The sequence below is a fragment of the Phascolarctos cinereus genome, unplaced genomic scaffold, assembly GCF_003287225.1.
Source record: "Phascolarctos cinereus isolate Bilbo 61053 unplaced genomic scaffold, phaCin_HiC Scaffold_5;HRSCAF=322, whole genome shotgun sequence".
Taxonomy (NCBI): Eukaryota; Metazoa; Chordata; class Mammalia; order Diprotodontia; family Phascolarctidae; genus Phascolarctos; species Phascolarctos cinereus.
The window spans coordinates 107,431,782-107,447,776 of NW_027555958.1; the positions used below are offsets into that span (position 1 = coordinate 107,431,782).

Here is a 15,995-nt window from a genome sequence, read left to right on the forward strand (position 1 = left end):
ATATAACAAGCATTTACTAAGTGCCTAGCATATATTCAAGACACTGTGTTAAACACAAGGGATACAAAATCCATCCATGCCAAAACAAAACAAACAAACAAAAAAACCCTTCCCGTGACATCAAGGAGCTACATATGTAGAGCCATTCAGTATGTAGATAGGCAAGTAGATATATGATCACCTGAAGAATATAATCAACTGAAGGTATGAGGACAATCTCACAGGAGCAGAGCTTTAAAAGAAACTAGAAAGTCTACCAGGTGGAGGCAAGGTTCACTCACAGCCTGCACAAAAGCGCAGAGCCAGGAGATGGAATGCCAGGTTAGGGGAACTGCCAGCTGGCCACTTTGATGGGAAGGGGAATGATGAGATATGGGACTGAAAGGCTGGAATCACTGTGAAGGGCTGAGGAATGCGTATTTTAATCCTGGAGGAGATAGGGAGACCCTGATTCCAGTAACAGTGTCAGACATATACTTTAGGGAGGTTATTTTGCATGTTGTTGTGTTTCAGAAGACGAATTGGAAGCCAAGAATCTAGACAGGAGGATGTCTGGGCAAGAGGTGAAAAGGATATGAAATAAGGTGGTGACTGTGTGAATGGAGAGAAGGAAAAGGAAAAGAAGGGATGGTTTAGGGGTCCAAGAACCTGGCTGTTCAAGTTCTGATGCTTCCAGTTATTACCAATGCAAACCTAGGCAAGGCATATGGCATACTAAAGAGTGGAGATAGGAAGACCTGAGTTCAAATTCTGCCTCAAATACAAGCTATATGACCCTGGGCAAAACACTTAATCTCTCTTGGCCTCAGTTTCCTCATCTATATTACAGGGATAATCATAACACTTACCCCACAGGGCTATTGTGAGGATCACAAGGGATAATATTCATATGATACTTTGTAAGTCTTAAAGCAATATATAGATATAGCTATTATTAGCTATCATTAACCTCTCTGGCCCAAGTTTCCTGAACTATAAAATCACAGGATTGAACTAAATGTCTTCTCAGCTCCTTTCTGTTTATAGATGTGAAAAGCTACATGCATAAGGTAGATATGGAGTTAGAACTGACACAGCATTAACAGCATATTGAAAACTCACAAGAATAGATTGATTTTTCCCATCTACCTACCAAAGCTAGCAATCTAGCTCATTATAACATTGACTTTCTCTCTGCCTTCCTCTCTACCTCTTCTACCTCCACCTTCACAATGGTTTAAAAAAGGTTATTAAGAGGAGTGGGGATGGAAAAGGCAGAATATAATAGGTTTTGCTTATGTTTATAATGGCAAAAAAAGTTTATGGGTCACTGCAATTAATTTCCTTAACTTAAATGTATATTATAATTGATACCTGGAATATTTGTTTATTTTCCTTTTATTTATCTGTATATATTTCAAATGAGAGGCATCATGGTGTAATGGGGCACTGGACTTGGAATTGGAAAGACCTGGATTCTAGCCCTGGCCTTAGACATTTACTAGCTGTGCTATTCTGGGCAAGCCACTTAACCTCTCTGTTCTTCAGTTTCCATATCTGTAATATCGTAAAATGTGCTTGAACATCTCTAAGGTCCCTTATAGCTAGATCTAGGTCTGTGATCCCATGATATTTTTCTGTTATTTTTATCTAGTAGGGATGGCCTATCCACATTAGTTATACAGCAATACAGCGCAAATACACGCTAGTACCTTGCTCTACTCATTAAATGGATGAAGACAAGGATTTAACCTTTGACTCTCCTACCATCACACTTTCCACTAATAATACATGGTTTAAATATCTTTCTGAGAATGAGGTACCTGTGCAGATCCTTTTAAAGTTGGGGTTTTCCAGAAGGTGTCCCGGAAGCCTACACTGGAATCGATGCTGCCAGAATTCAGGGAACCATGGATTTCGAGTGTTGGTGTCCAGCCTCAGTTTCAAGAAGTAGTCATCGAAAGACCTGACCTCTGGTGACTGGAGCTTTATGGTGATGCCTCCATTGGCTTCAACCTCATAGCCTTCAATGACTTCATCTCTGTCTGCCCAGCCATCACTGAAAAGGAAAGACAAAAAGTAAATAAACAATCATGCCTCCATACATGGTAGAGCATTAGGTATTAAAGGGAACACTAAGCAATCAGACCTAATGAATGCAAAGCTGATACACATTTATACCATCAGTAGACCTACAGTGCGGATGAGTTTGCACTGAGCCATTCACACACTCTCTTGCCTGGTTCCCCTTGTGATGAACAGTCAGCACAAAGACAGGATGAAAGTGAATATAGTAATTACCAGAGTTGGAAATGGTGCTTGGCAGAGACAAAACTGGAAACTCCTAAACTGAAGAAAGGAATAGAGCCAATTTTTTTTAAATGAAGCAAACATTGAGTGCTTACTATGTATGAGGTGTACCATGCTGTGTGTTGCAGTTAAAAACAAAACAGTTCCTGATCTCAAGAAGCTTACATTCTACTTGGGGACACAATATGTTGATAGCTAAGCAAATACATAATACATACAAATAAATGAGGTAATTTCAAGAGAAAAAAAAAGCTGAGCATATCAGGAAAGGCCTTGAGTAACAGGTGACCCATAAGCTATGCTTCGAAAGCAGCTAGGAATTCTCAGAGGCAGAAGTGAAGAGGGAATGATTTCCAGTCATGGGGGGACCATCTCTGTTTGAAGATATAGAGGCAGGAGATGGGAAGTCATAAATCAGTTTTACTAGAACTGAGAATGCATGAAGGAGTCAGCTAAATAAGATTGTAAAGGTACATGGGAGCCAAATTTCAGTACCATTAAAGGGTTTTTTTTTTTAATATTGAGGTGTCATGGCCAGATCTGTGTTTAAGAATAAGAAATTTGGCAGCTGCGGGAGATGGGAGATGGATCTGAAAGGGAAGAGAGAACAGAGGCAGGAAGACCAATTAAGAAGTCACTGAATCATGAAGGCAAGAGATAATGAGGATTGAGGCTCCATGAATTCAGAGAAAGGGACAGATGTGAGAGAGGTAGAATCAGTGTATGCCATTAATTTAATGGCTGGGGATAATCAGGGGGTGGGGTAGGGGTCAAGGTGGGAGAAAATGGAAACATGTTTCTTTTGTCCTGTGGAGACCTCTCTGCAGCATTTGGCACTGCTGACTGTCCCTCTTCTCCTGGCCACTGTCTCCTTTCTGGGCTTTCTTGACATGGCTCTCTCTTGGTTCTCCTCCTACCTCTCTGACTACTTCCTCTCAGCCTTCTTTGCTGACTCATCATCCATATCATGCCCCTCAGTTGCAGCTGTTCCTCAAGGTTCTATCCTGGGTCCTCTTCTCTCTTTCTACCCCCTCACTTAATGATTTTATCAGCTCCCATGGATTTAATTATCTTCTCTACATAGGTAAAGGGGTGGAAGAAGAGGAATAACCTTGTGTAGGGCACCCAGGATGTGCCAGACACATAGCTCTTTACAAAAATTACCTCATTTGGTCCTGAGAGGTAGATACTATTATCATTCCCATTTTACAGTTGAGAAAACTGAAGCATACAGAGGTTAAATGACTTGCCCAGGGTCACACAGCTAGTAGGTATCTAAGGCTAGATTTGAACTCAGGTCTTCTTGACTTCAGGCCTAGTTCTCTATCCACTCTGCCATCTAGTTGCCTAGGTAACTTCTCCATCTATATATCCTATTCTAGTCTCTCTGAATTCCAATCTGGTGTTACCAACTGACTATTGGTCATGTCAAACAAAATGTCCTGTAGTTATCTCAAATTCATAATGTACCAAAGAAAACTCATTATATTTTCCCCAAAACCTATCTTTCTACTCAGCTTCCTTATTATTATCAAAGCCACCTACCATCATCTTTTCCAGGCACCTAATTCTACCATCTTAGAGTCATTCTGGACTCCTCACTCTTCCTTATTCTGTATATCCGATTAGCTGCTGCCTTGCTTCTCCATAACATACCATGTATCTGTCCCCTTCCCATCATTCACATGACCGCCACCTTTGTTGAGGCCTTCATCATTTTAATCGGTCCCCCTGTTCCAAGTGTTTCTCCTGTCTATCTTCCACATGCCTTCCAAAGTGATATAACTAGGCCATAAGTCTGATTATATGATCAATAGACTTGATCAATAGACTCCAGTGACACCCAATTGAATATAAACTCTGTTTAAAATTTAACACTGTTTATAATTCAGTTCCAACTTACCTTTCTAGTTTTATTCTACATTACATCATCTATGTCTTTGTATCTCCAGTACTCAATACAATGCCTGCCATATAGTAGATGCTTTTTGATTAATTGATTAATTGAAAGAAGCAAATATCAGAGGCCTCTCTCCCTTGGAAACTATGCAATGTCCTGAAATGGATGTTCTTCCCACTTTTTGCCTGGTGGAGATAATTGGGCAAACAGTTATCCTCGGGGACAGAAAATTGTGAATTATACATAGTACTTCATGCAATGCCTTGTACCTAGCACGTGTCCAGAAGTATTTGTTGAGTGGATAAATGGATGAATGAATGAATGAATGAATAAATAAATAAATATATATATATATATATATATATATATATATATATGTATATATATATAGCATTATCTCTGTCAATAACCACGAACAAAATAATTCCAGGGATGGAAAAGTACAAGACTCGGGTTCCAATAGCTCTTACTGTTGCAATTGGGAGAAAAATTGCAATCAACGCCAAACAGAGAGCTGCCCCATGGTGGGGAAGAAAATTGAATCGCCTTTGCCAATGCTATCCAATATTTTTGCTCCTAGGAATTCAGGGAAAGGAAACAAATGCTTCTTATAAATGAGCAGTGCTTCCTTCCTACATTCGGAAGTCAATTCAAAATGACAACATCAGAGGAAAACAAATTCCTCTGTCCCTGAAGATAAGGTGGCTAAAGTAAGAGCAGAATGTTTGTTTTCTGCAGGATAAAAGCCATTTCAACATTTTTTTATTAGGTTTAGAATTTAGTGACTCCTTTGGATTTCATTTTAATTTAATTTTCTGGGAAAGTTTTTTGAGTAGCCACATTCTTTTTTTAATTAATTACTTTCTTTTTAGTTTTCAACATTCACTTCCATAAGCTTTTGAGCTTTAAATTTTCTCCCCCTCCCTTCCCACCTCCCTCCCCAAGACAGTGTACAATCTGATACAGGCTCTACAAATATATTCCTATTAAACATATTTTCACATTAGTCATGTTTTGAAGAAGAATTAGAACCAATAGGAGGAACCATAAGAAAGAAGAAACAAAACAAAACAAAACAGAAGAAAAAAAGGAGCAAATAGTATGCTTCGATCTGTATTCAGGCTCCATAGTTCTTCCTCTGGATGTGGATAGCATTTTCCATCATGAGTCTTTTGGAGATGTCTTAGATTCTTGCATTGCTGAGAAGAGCTAAGTCTATCAACGTTAGTCATCGCGCAATATGGCTGTTACTGTATACAGCGTTCTCCTGGTTATGCTCACTTCACTCAGCATCAGTCCATATAAGTCTTTCCAGGTTTTTCTGAAGTCTGCTTCCTCATCATTTCTTATAGCACAATAGCATTTCATTACAATTATATATCACAACTTATTCAGCCATTCCCCAATTGATGGGCATCCTCTCAATTTCCAATTCTTTGCCGCAACAGAAAGAGCTGCTATAAATAGTTTTGTACATGTAGGTCTTTTTCCAATTTTTATGATCTCTTTGGTATATAGCCCTAGAAGTGGTATTGCTGGGCCAAAGGGTATGCACATTTTTATAGCCCTTTGGGGATAGTTTCCAAATTGCTCTCCAGAATGGTTGGATCAGTTCACAACTCCATCAACAATGCATTAATGTTCCAATTTTCCCACATCTTCTCCAAATTTATCATTTTCCTGTTTTGTCATGTTAGCCAATCTGACAGGTATGAAGTGGTGCCTCAGAAGTGTTTTGATTTGCATTTCTCTAATCAGTAGTTGTGTAGAGCATTTTTTCATATGGCTATAGATGGCTTTAATTTCTTCATCTGAAAAATGTCTCTTCATATCCTTTGACCATTTATCAACTGGGGAATGATTTGTATTCTTATAAATTTGACTTAGTTCTCTATATATTTTAGAAATGATGCCCTTATCAGAGCCACTGGTTATAAAGATTCTTTCCCAGTTTTCTGCTTCCCTTCTAATCTTGGTTGCATTGGCTTTGTGCAAAGACTTTTCAATTTATTGTAATCAAAATTATCCATTTTGCATTTCATAATGTTCTCTATCTCCTGTTTGGTCATAAATTCTTCTGTTCTCCATAAATCTGACAGGTAAACTATTCCTTGGAGGAGCCATATTCTGAAACTTTCTGTGTCATCTGTGGTTGAAGAATCTGCAGCTTTCTGACTAAACTTTGCCTTGAATTGGCTTGATCAGTCCACAGGAGAGATATATTAATTTGGCATCTTCAAGAGAGCTACTTTATACCTTCTAGCCTCTCTCAGCAAATGTTTCTCTCTGCTTCTCCCTGAGCACCAAACTAAGCCAAGTCCAGGTGTGTCACGATAACATGCTGCCTTTTATGTGAAATCAATGGGACAAATATGTTTTCCAGTTAGGGGAAATAATGGGCATTGGTAAATTCTAGAAACATACCTGTTCCCAACCTCCTAGGTAAGCAAGTACATTTTGTCTTCTAATGTCCCAGGCTGCAGAGCAATTCATCTGAGCTGGACAGGATCTCATCTGGTCCAACCCACAATTTGTAGGCTTGTGAATATTGTAGCTATAACCTTAGCTTTATATAGTTTACCTGCTTTATACTACAGATGAAGAAACTCAACTTAGGAACATGAAATTTGCCTGTAGTCATATAAATAATAAGTAAAAGAAGAGAGATGAAAACCCAGGTTTTCATTCTTCCCATTATACTACCTACAGTGCCTCCCTTATATTGGAAGAAATATTCATGATAGAATTCTCAACATTTTTACTTGAAAGACTTCTGGGGATGGAGTAAAATTTTAACTAGGGTAGGGTGAGTGGGGTTTGTCCTAGTCACTTACATTTTGAAGGTGACAGGAGCATAGAAGCTTAGCACCTATTTGACAGGAATAATTAGCCAGAAAGGAAGCTGTCATATGGTTGTTGTACCCTGTTAGCTTAGCTCAGCTTTCATGATACTTACAATGGCCTCCCCAGCACTATTTGAAGGTCATTTCAGGATACTTTCCCTAGTCACCATACTACTTGTCCAATTTGCTATCATGACTGTGCTCCAGGGTAATCATGAGCTTATTATATTTGAAGCTGAAGGCGATTGTTAGAGTTCATCTACCTTAGTCCCCACATTTTGAAGTGGAAGAAACTCAAGCACAACATGGTTAAGGGACTTGTCTAAGGTCATACAGGTATTAAGAAAATGGCAAAACTGAAATTTGAGCCTATTTCTTCTGACTCCAAATCCATCCCTTTTCATTATAGCAGGATGCTGATTAAAAGTCACGCTTTAGTCTCTTTATTCCACTTATTAAGTCCCTGACTTTCATTATAGACAGGGAAGGTGTCCTCATTTATTTAAGCCTCCAGGAAGTGCCACTTAAGAGTAAACATTTAAAAGTCAAAACAACTCATTAGATAATACAATTATTTTCCAGGTCAATTTTAAGCTTCAAGTACTTTCCTACTCCTCTCCCTTCCCCACACCAGGGCTTAATAATTTATGGAATTTATTTTGCTTCTATTTACCAAAGGAAAAATCACTCATTTTTAAAGCATAAAACAAGATTACTATGATGCTTATTTACATTTCATTTTACAGCTTAGAATTCAAGGGGGGGAGAAAAAAGGAACATAAGATTACTGGGTGTTCTGAGAGTCATTCCTCAGTGAAAATGAACCAATAGTTCCCTGAAGAATTGCAAACTATTAACTATATAAAAGTTTGCTCCAAATAATTAGAGAAATGAAAAAGCAAAATTCACATTTTACCTCACACCCAGAAAATTGGCAAAGATGAGAAAGATAGGAAATGTCACTATTGGAGATACTGCTTGAAGTCAAGCATACAATTAGTCTAACTATTCTGGAAAGTAATTTGGAATTATGCCAAGAAAGTTACTGTAATATCTATTGTATAGATTATATAGTACAGTATGCAGTATAATATAGTATAGTATAGAATAGATTCTATACTCTTAGACCCAGAGATTATGCTGCTGGGCATCTATCCCAAGGAAATCAAAGACAGAAAGATCTCACATACACCAAAATATTCATAGCAACATTATGTATTATAATTACAGAGTAATTATATTGTCCTGCTATACTGTAAGCTCCATGAGGGGAAGGACTGTCTTAACTAAACTTTGAATATCTTTTAGGGCCTCACAGAGTGCTCTATTTCCAATATATTCATTTATTTTAATAGGTACAAAGTAACTTTTGTAGTCTGGTCCAACCTCCAACTCTATACAGGAATCCACAACCTCCCTGACTTAGTCATGTAACTGCTGAATGTCTCCAGTGATAAAAAATTATGATGATAAAGAATGTGATTTGTGCCTGCCCAAGGAACCCATAGCTACCCCATGGAATCCTATCTAGACTTGAGGAAGTGAATTATTGTCTTATGTCAAGAACCTCAAAAAGGATTCCTATTCGTTTTCCAAGAGTGTCCCAAAACCAGTAGAAACTCTGAAAATGGCCTTCATAGTTATGAATTGGGCTAATCTTTCTTGAAAACAGTTTGGAACTACATCTCTAAATTGTACATAGCTGTTGATCCTACAAAACTACGACTTGGCCTATACCCACAAAGAGATCAGAGGAAGACTAAAAGGGCCCTTATGTACAAAGATACTCAGAGTAGCTCTTTTTGTGGTAACAGAAATTTCAAAAGGCAAACATAAGGCAAGTTCATTCCAGGCAAGGGACCAGTGAGCCAAAAGCATGGAGTTCAGAGAGGGCTTTATGGATATGAGGGACAACAGTACAGTTTAGATGGAGTATAGAGTATGTGATGGTAAGTAATGTGACATAATGAGAGAGAAGTAAGCTAGAGGCAGATAGACTGTACTGGACCTTAAATTAAAGAGATTATGCTTTATCAGGTAGACAGTGTTGGCAGCCCCAAAGCTGGCTTTTGGGTAATAAAGATAAGTGCAGCTGGTGGTCTTTGGCTACCAACTAGTTTGATGGAGATGGTTCCTAATACTTTTCTCTTTTCAATTAAACATCAAGCCAAGTTCTTCTGCCAACTAAGTTTGCTATATTGCTCACAACTCCCAATCTCCCTCTTTCTGGTCCCTTCTCTTGGAGGCAGCTAGGTGACACAGTGGATAGAATAGTCCTTGAGTCAGAAAGACTTGAATTTAAATTTTCCCGCAGACACTTATTAGATGTGTGATCCTGGGCAAGTCACTTAGCCTCTGTCTGCCTCAGTTTCCTCATCCATAAAATGGGGATAGTAATAGTACCTACTCTCAGGGATCCTCAGGTGAAGATCAAATGAGCAGTGACTGATACATAATCCCAAGGAGAGAAACATCAATTTTTGTTAATGAAAAAAATGTTTTAAGAGAAAAGGCAATATAAATCAAATTCTCTAGGGCTATCTAATACTTTTGTTGTACTGCGATGTCATTGTATTAAATACTGATATAAAAGGAGGGCCAGCTGCCTTTAGATCAGGGATTCTTAACCCTTTTTTTTTTAAAATCATGGACCCCTTTGGCAATCTGATGAAGCCAAGACCTTCTTGGGATGATGTTTTTAAATGAATAAAATAAAATGCACAAGATTTTGAAGGAAATCAATTATATTGAAATAGAGTTATCAAAATGTTAAAGTTCCAAGTTCACAGAGACACTGAAATCTATTCATAAACTAACTCCTTGGTGGTCCATGAACCACAGTTAAGAACCCCCGATGTGTGTGTGTGTGTGTGTGTGTGTGTGTGTGTGTGTGTGTGTGTTGATGGCTTAAGATAAGTGTAAATAGCCATTATTTTTTGTTCTGCTCAGAAACTTTGAGGGTCTTCCCCTCCCAGAATGATATTTTTGTGATGGTAAATTAGGCCATCTTTTTTTCTCAATTCTTACCTAGCCCTTAGTCCTTGAATGGGTGTTACCTCAGACAAACTGAGACCTGGGAAAGACTTTGATTTAGAAAGACCAAGATCACCCTCTGCACCCCAGGCCATCACTAGTTGTCTTGATTTTTGTCTTGCTGCTGAACTTTGATGACTCTGGAGGAGAGAGTGAGACTGATGACTCAGCCTCACTTAAATCCAGTTCACAAGCATGTCAAGACATTACCCTGGTGATATAACTGATCTTTGAGAATGAAGGATGAACAATAATAACACTCACATATATGTGTATGTATATACATATACATACACATATGTGTATATACTCATATAAATACATGTATATACTCATATATACATATATACTCATATATACTCAAATATACACATGTGTGTATATACATATATACTCACATATATATGTATAAATATGCACATATATAAATATACATACATACACATACACATACACACACATGTATGTGGGCAGCTAGGTGGCACAATAAACAGAGTCCTGGGCCAGGAGTCAAGAAGACTCATCTTACTGAGTTCATATCTGACCTCAGACACTTAGTAGCTATGTGACCCTGGGAAAGCCACTTAGCCTTATTTGTCTTGGCTCCCCATCTATAAAATGAGCTAGAGAAGGAAATGGCCAACCAGTCCAGTATCTTTGCCAAGAAAACCCCAGATGAGGTCACGGAGAGTATGACATGACAGCAGCAACTAAACAACAATGATGCATGTATGCATGCATGCATGTGTGTATGTATGTTTACATACACATACACATACGCACATGTGCTGTATGTATGTATGTATGTGACTATATAAATTTTTTTTGTGCTGGTAATTATTATGGAAGATTTGACCTACACAGGCTTGCTAGAGGACTGTGCTAACAGCTCACCCATCTCAACAGACCAGTTTACTTTCTGAGGAGTTGAGTTGTTGAACTGCTCTTAGTGTCAGTGTCCAAAGTTGTCGCAAGGTGGTAGAACATCGCACACCTACTGGTGGCTTCTGCTGCACAATCTGTTCCTGGAATGTGCTTTCCATTTTCCATTTGAGGTCTGCAAATAAAGTTATATGTTGTGTAGGAACAGGATGGATCTTTAACAAACAGCTACATTTTGCTGGTGTTTTTCACAAATACGAGAAATCTCATTCCACTGTCTCCTTATGATACTTTGCCCAAAACAGTTTTATACAGCAACCCCAACTCCCACCTGCTGCCTGGTTGCTTCCAATCGTCTCTTTTCCCACAAAGTCTTGTTATGCCCATTATAAAACCCTCTTTTCTATCACCTAGCAGCTTCTGAGTCTCCTTTGTCATGAACAATAGGAAAAGCTTTCCATTCTGGCTCTACTACCTGTGACTTGAATAGAAGTTGGTCATGATGGAAAATGAACATTATCTTTGCCTTAGGCAAGAGGAAGACTATCTAAGCTCTGTATCTGCCCTGGGGCTAGCATAGTGCTCTATATACAGTAGACACTTAAAATTATTATTATTGAATCATAGGCTCTTACAGTTAGAAAAGATTTTATCTAGTTCAGCCTTCCTTTCTACTCATGAATCTACAACATCCCTGATATAGTCATCTAGCCTCTGTTTGAATGCTTCCAGTGATAGAGTAAATTATTTTGGCAGCCTAGATAACCCATAGCTATCCAAATCAATCCTAGCCAGACTTAAGAAAGTGAATTAATGGCTGATTTTAAAAAACCTCAAAAAGGGGTACTATTCAGTCTTCCTGCAATTCTATTGGAATAAATATGTAAGGTATGTATATATAAATATGGTTTGCTTAAATGTAGCTCATGAAAGACCTTGATGGATATTTCTGGAATCTTTCCCATCCTTCAGCAAGGAAAATTATGAGAGACATACAGTATTAGAATTATATCTATCTGTACCTCTAAACATTGCTGGTCTAGGGGTAAAACCTTGGCTCAAAACAAAAAGCTGCTTCCTTGGTCTTCAACTCTTACTTTACACTTACCTCTTTGAAGTCTACCCCACAAAAGACCATCACACATAATAAGTAGCTAGTAAACCCATTTATCCAATCAAATAGTAAATCCAATCAAACAGTGGACAAGTTATACAGATTAGAATATAGTAGAAAATAGAGCAGATGACTTGCTTGGAGAAAGATAGCTCAAACCAAAAGTGGTTCCCTGATCTCACCCAAGGAAAAATTCCTTGAAATTCTAGGGATCTCTAGGGATGCATCTCTAGGGATGCAACCTGGAAATCAAGGATAGGATGGAAAATTAACTTCCCTTACTGTGTAGCTTCCAGAATCATTCTTTCTCTGTCCATTTGTCTCGAGTTAGTCCCAAAGAAAGGCTAGCAATGTTTATTTTCCTCTTGTGAAGAAGAAGAAATGGTCCTCTTCTTCAAAGCTCTTGCTCTCCCCTTCTATAGGCATGCTACTTTGCTATTAGCATTTTCTCCACTAATCCACAGTCATCCCTAAGCAGCAGTATGTAAAATGGCCAGATTTCAAGTAGAAACCATGAAAATGGCCTTCAACCTTCCTTTAGCCTTAAGAGCTCTTGTTCTTTAGAACCAGTTATATAAGGCTTATAGAAATATTAGTGCGAGGGCTGGGGTTAAGGACCACCAAGTCTAGTTTTTGGTTTTTCCTTAGCTCTCCAGCCACCTGAGTGAGCACTTGCAAATACATTTTTTTTTTTTTGCTAGGCAATGGGGTTAAGTGACTTGCCCAGGAATTAAGTATCTGAGGCTGGATTTGAACTCAGGTCCTCCTGACTCTAGGGCCAGTACTCTATCCATGGCGCCACCTTACTGCCACACAAATACAATCTTATACCTCCCCACTTGTCCCTTTAGTTTTCACCTGACAAAGTATCCCTAGGAAGTTTGGGTTTGAGGGAGGAAGATGAAGATGTCACTGCCACTGGCCACTAAGGTCACATTGTGGTTCCAAGTGTTCAGGAAAAGCCCTGATCCCTTTCTTCTCTCTTTTTATTTCCTCTCTTCTCCCTCAAGCCATCCTTCAAAACCTAGTGGAGAGGAGAGAATCATGACTTCCAGGCCTGATCTTGCATTAGCTTACTCTCTTCATATACTAGGAAAAACAACTCCCAGGATCCTTAGCAACTTGGGCCCCTACAGTCCCAACTTTGCCAAAAGTACTGTTATACTAGTATCAGAGGATTTAGAAATGGAGGAAGTTCTTGCCCCATTCCCTTATATTATAGGTTAAAAAAAGTGAAGCCCAGAAAGGTGGTGATATCCATGGACATATAGGTAGTAAGCTGAGCTGGGATTCTGACTACAAGTCCAAGCTCTTTCTTTGTTTCTTTGTTCTTACAGCTCTAAATCCTACAACAATTAGATTAGGGGATAGAGAATAAACCTATGATTCCACTGGAATATGGAAACCCCAGGTAAGGAAACTCCCTTTATAGATTCAGGTAAGCACCTTTTCTGCATTGTATAGTCATACAGAGTTCCGTAGATTATTAAAAAGGTTAAATGACTTGACCAGAGTCACACAACCTATTCTTATTAGAGGTAGATTGTGAACCTGGCTTCGAGGCCAGCTTTTTGTCTGTTATGCTATACTCTCTTTATAAAAATAAAATTTTTAGGGGCAGCTAGGTAGTGCAGTAGATAGAGCTCCAGCCTTGAAGTCAGGAGGACCTGAGTTCAAATCCGGCCTCAGACACTTGACACTTACTAGCTGTGTGACCCTGGGCAAGTCACTTAACCCCGATTGCCTCACCAAAAAAAAATGTTTTTTAAATGTTAACAGTTCACATTTATATAGTGCTTTAACATTTGAAGAGTAGTTTATATACAGCATATTAATTCTATGATTTCCCCTTGGAAAGCAGATGCTCATCATTTGGAGGATGGCTAGGAAAATCATGATACTAAGATGTAATAGAATATTATAGTGTGCTATCAAAAATGCTGAATTTGAAGAAGTCAGAAAAGAATGAGAAACTTTCTATGAACTTATGACAAGTGAAATGACATGGAAATAAGAGGAACCAGTGAGAAAAAATACACATGACTACAGCATTGTAAATGAAAGAATGACAACAAAATGAAACTGGACACTGTGTAATTATATCAACTGAACTAAGCCCTGAAGAAGAGGTGAGAAAATGCCCCTTCCCTCCCTTCTCTGTAGAGATAGTGACCTATGGGTAGGGACTATTGCATTTATTCTCAGACTTATTTGGTGTATTGGTATGTTTTCTGAATTGCATTCATTGTTATAAGGGACATTTCCTCTGGTAGGGTGGAGGTAAGGGTAGGGATACATTCAGAAATTAAAATGATATAAAATATGTTGATAAATTTTTCAAACTTCCACTTAGAAACATTAATGTTAGACTACTACGAGTGAATATCCACCCACCTGTGATGCCTTGTAGCTAGACTGCTGACTGACCTGATGAAAGTTGGGGTGGAGGTGGGGAGGGAGCAATAGGGCTCCAAGAAATAAAATTGTCTAGACACTTGGAAGTACTGACATTACCCTGCTTTGGTCTCCCAATGCCATTTTCTGCAATGCTGTCTTGTTTATTGGTTTAATATCTTTTAGTCACCCTCAGTTATTAAATAAAAATCCTTGGACTTCCCTGTTGGTGGCTCCATATTTATCAAACCACTGCCCGACTATAGAATTAATTGGAATCAAACAGCCTATAATACTATATTCTTGAAGGTATATAATATATATGTAAAATCACATTTCTTTTTAAAAATACCTTATATTCAGATATTTCAATACTTTAGACTGGCCTTCATAATTTGTTAATTCATATTAATTAGTTAGTGTCAGCTCTTACATGACTTTTAGGTGATGGGACCTTTAAATCCCAGATACCCAAGCCAGCTATAGGCAAACATCTGGAATGCATTATCATTAGCTGATACTTGGAAAGGCTACAAAAGTCTTCTTGTGCTTTGTGCATAGTAGGAGAAAAGAAGGGAGGGGGAAGGTCTTTTGGCACTTCTTCAATCATGACACATAGGCAGTTACCCATTTGATATACACATAGGACTCGTCCCTGGAACATGGTAAAGAGACAGTTCAACTAACAGAATGTGTGTGTATTAGGAGAAGTTGAAGGAAGTGACCCTATGAGCTCCTCTTGCCTAGGGTCATTTAAGACTCTGCTGTGGAGGCTCAGTGGTAAATGACATACGTGTCATTTAATAATGACAATAACAAATAATACCATCCTAATGTCTGTAATCAATTGATCTCTGATTAATGTATGTGGTTGTAAAAAAAAGACTGGATGAATAATCAGATGATTTCATCTCTGCCACATTTGTGATCTTAGCCAAGTTATTTAATTCCACTAGTCCTTATTTCATCATCCACAAAATGAGGGGTTTGGGCTAGGTCCTTTGTAGAATCTAGATCTTATGCTAAGAATTGAATTTTAGCTGTCATACCTAAGATCTCATCAGTGTGGTGAAATTCTCACTTTGGAAAGATCTTCCACTGAGGGAAAGCAGTAACTTCACTGTACCATATAATCAGGGAGTTGACAGTGACACTGAATAGTCAGGTATCTGGTTCATGATCATATATGTAGCATATATAAGCTTTAGTACTTTAAATCAGGTCTTTCTGACTCCAAAGCCAGGCATTTATCTTATGCCACGTGGTTAAGAATAGATTCTTTATTTGGGAAGACCTGAGATTTGGCTGCATTCAATGATGCAAACATCTTCTAACCTTTATTTTCATTAAGGATACCACTATCCCTCCAGTCACCCAAGCCAATGATCTTAGTCACCTCGACTATTTCTTTTTTCCCCCCAATTTTTAAACATTTTTATTAAAGTTATGAGTTCCAAATTCTATCCCTCCCTCTTTCCCCTCTCCCCTCCCTGAGGCAGTTAGCAATCAGATATAGGTTATACATGTGCAATTATGTAAA

General features: G+C 38.3%; 1 protein-coding gene across 1 annotated transcript in view; it reads right to left on the minus strand.

The window, feature by feature from the left end:
* GRM1 (glutamate metabotropic receptor 1) overlaps nucleotides 1–15,995 on the minus strand; it is a 416,528-nt gene that overhangs the window by 114,959 nt on the left and 285,574 nt on the right. The window contains 1 exon segment of the mRNA XM_020986558.2: nucleotides 1,803–2,038. Within this exon segment, the coding sequence (XP_020842217.1) occupies nucleotides 1,803–2,038 (236 nt within the window).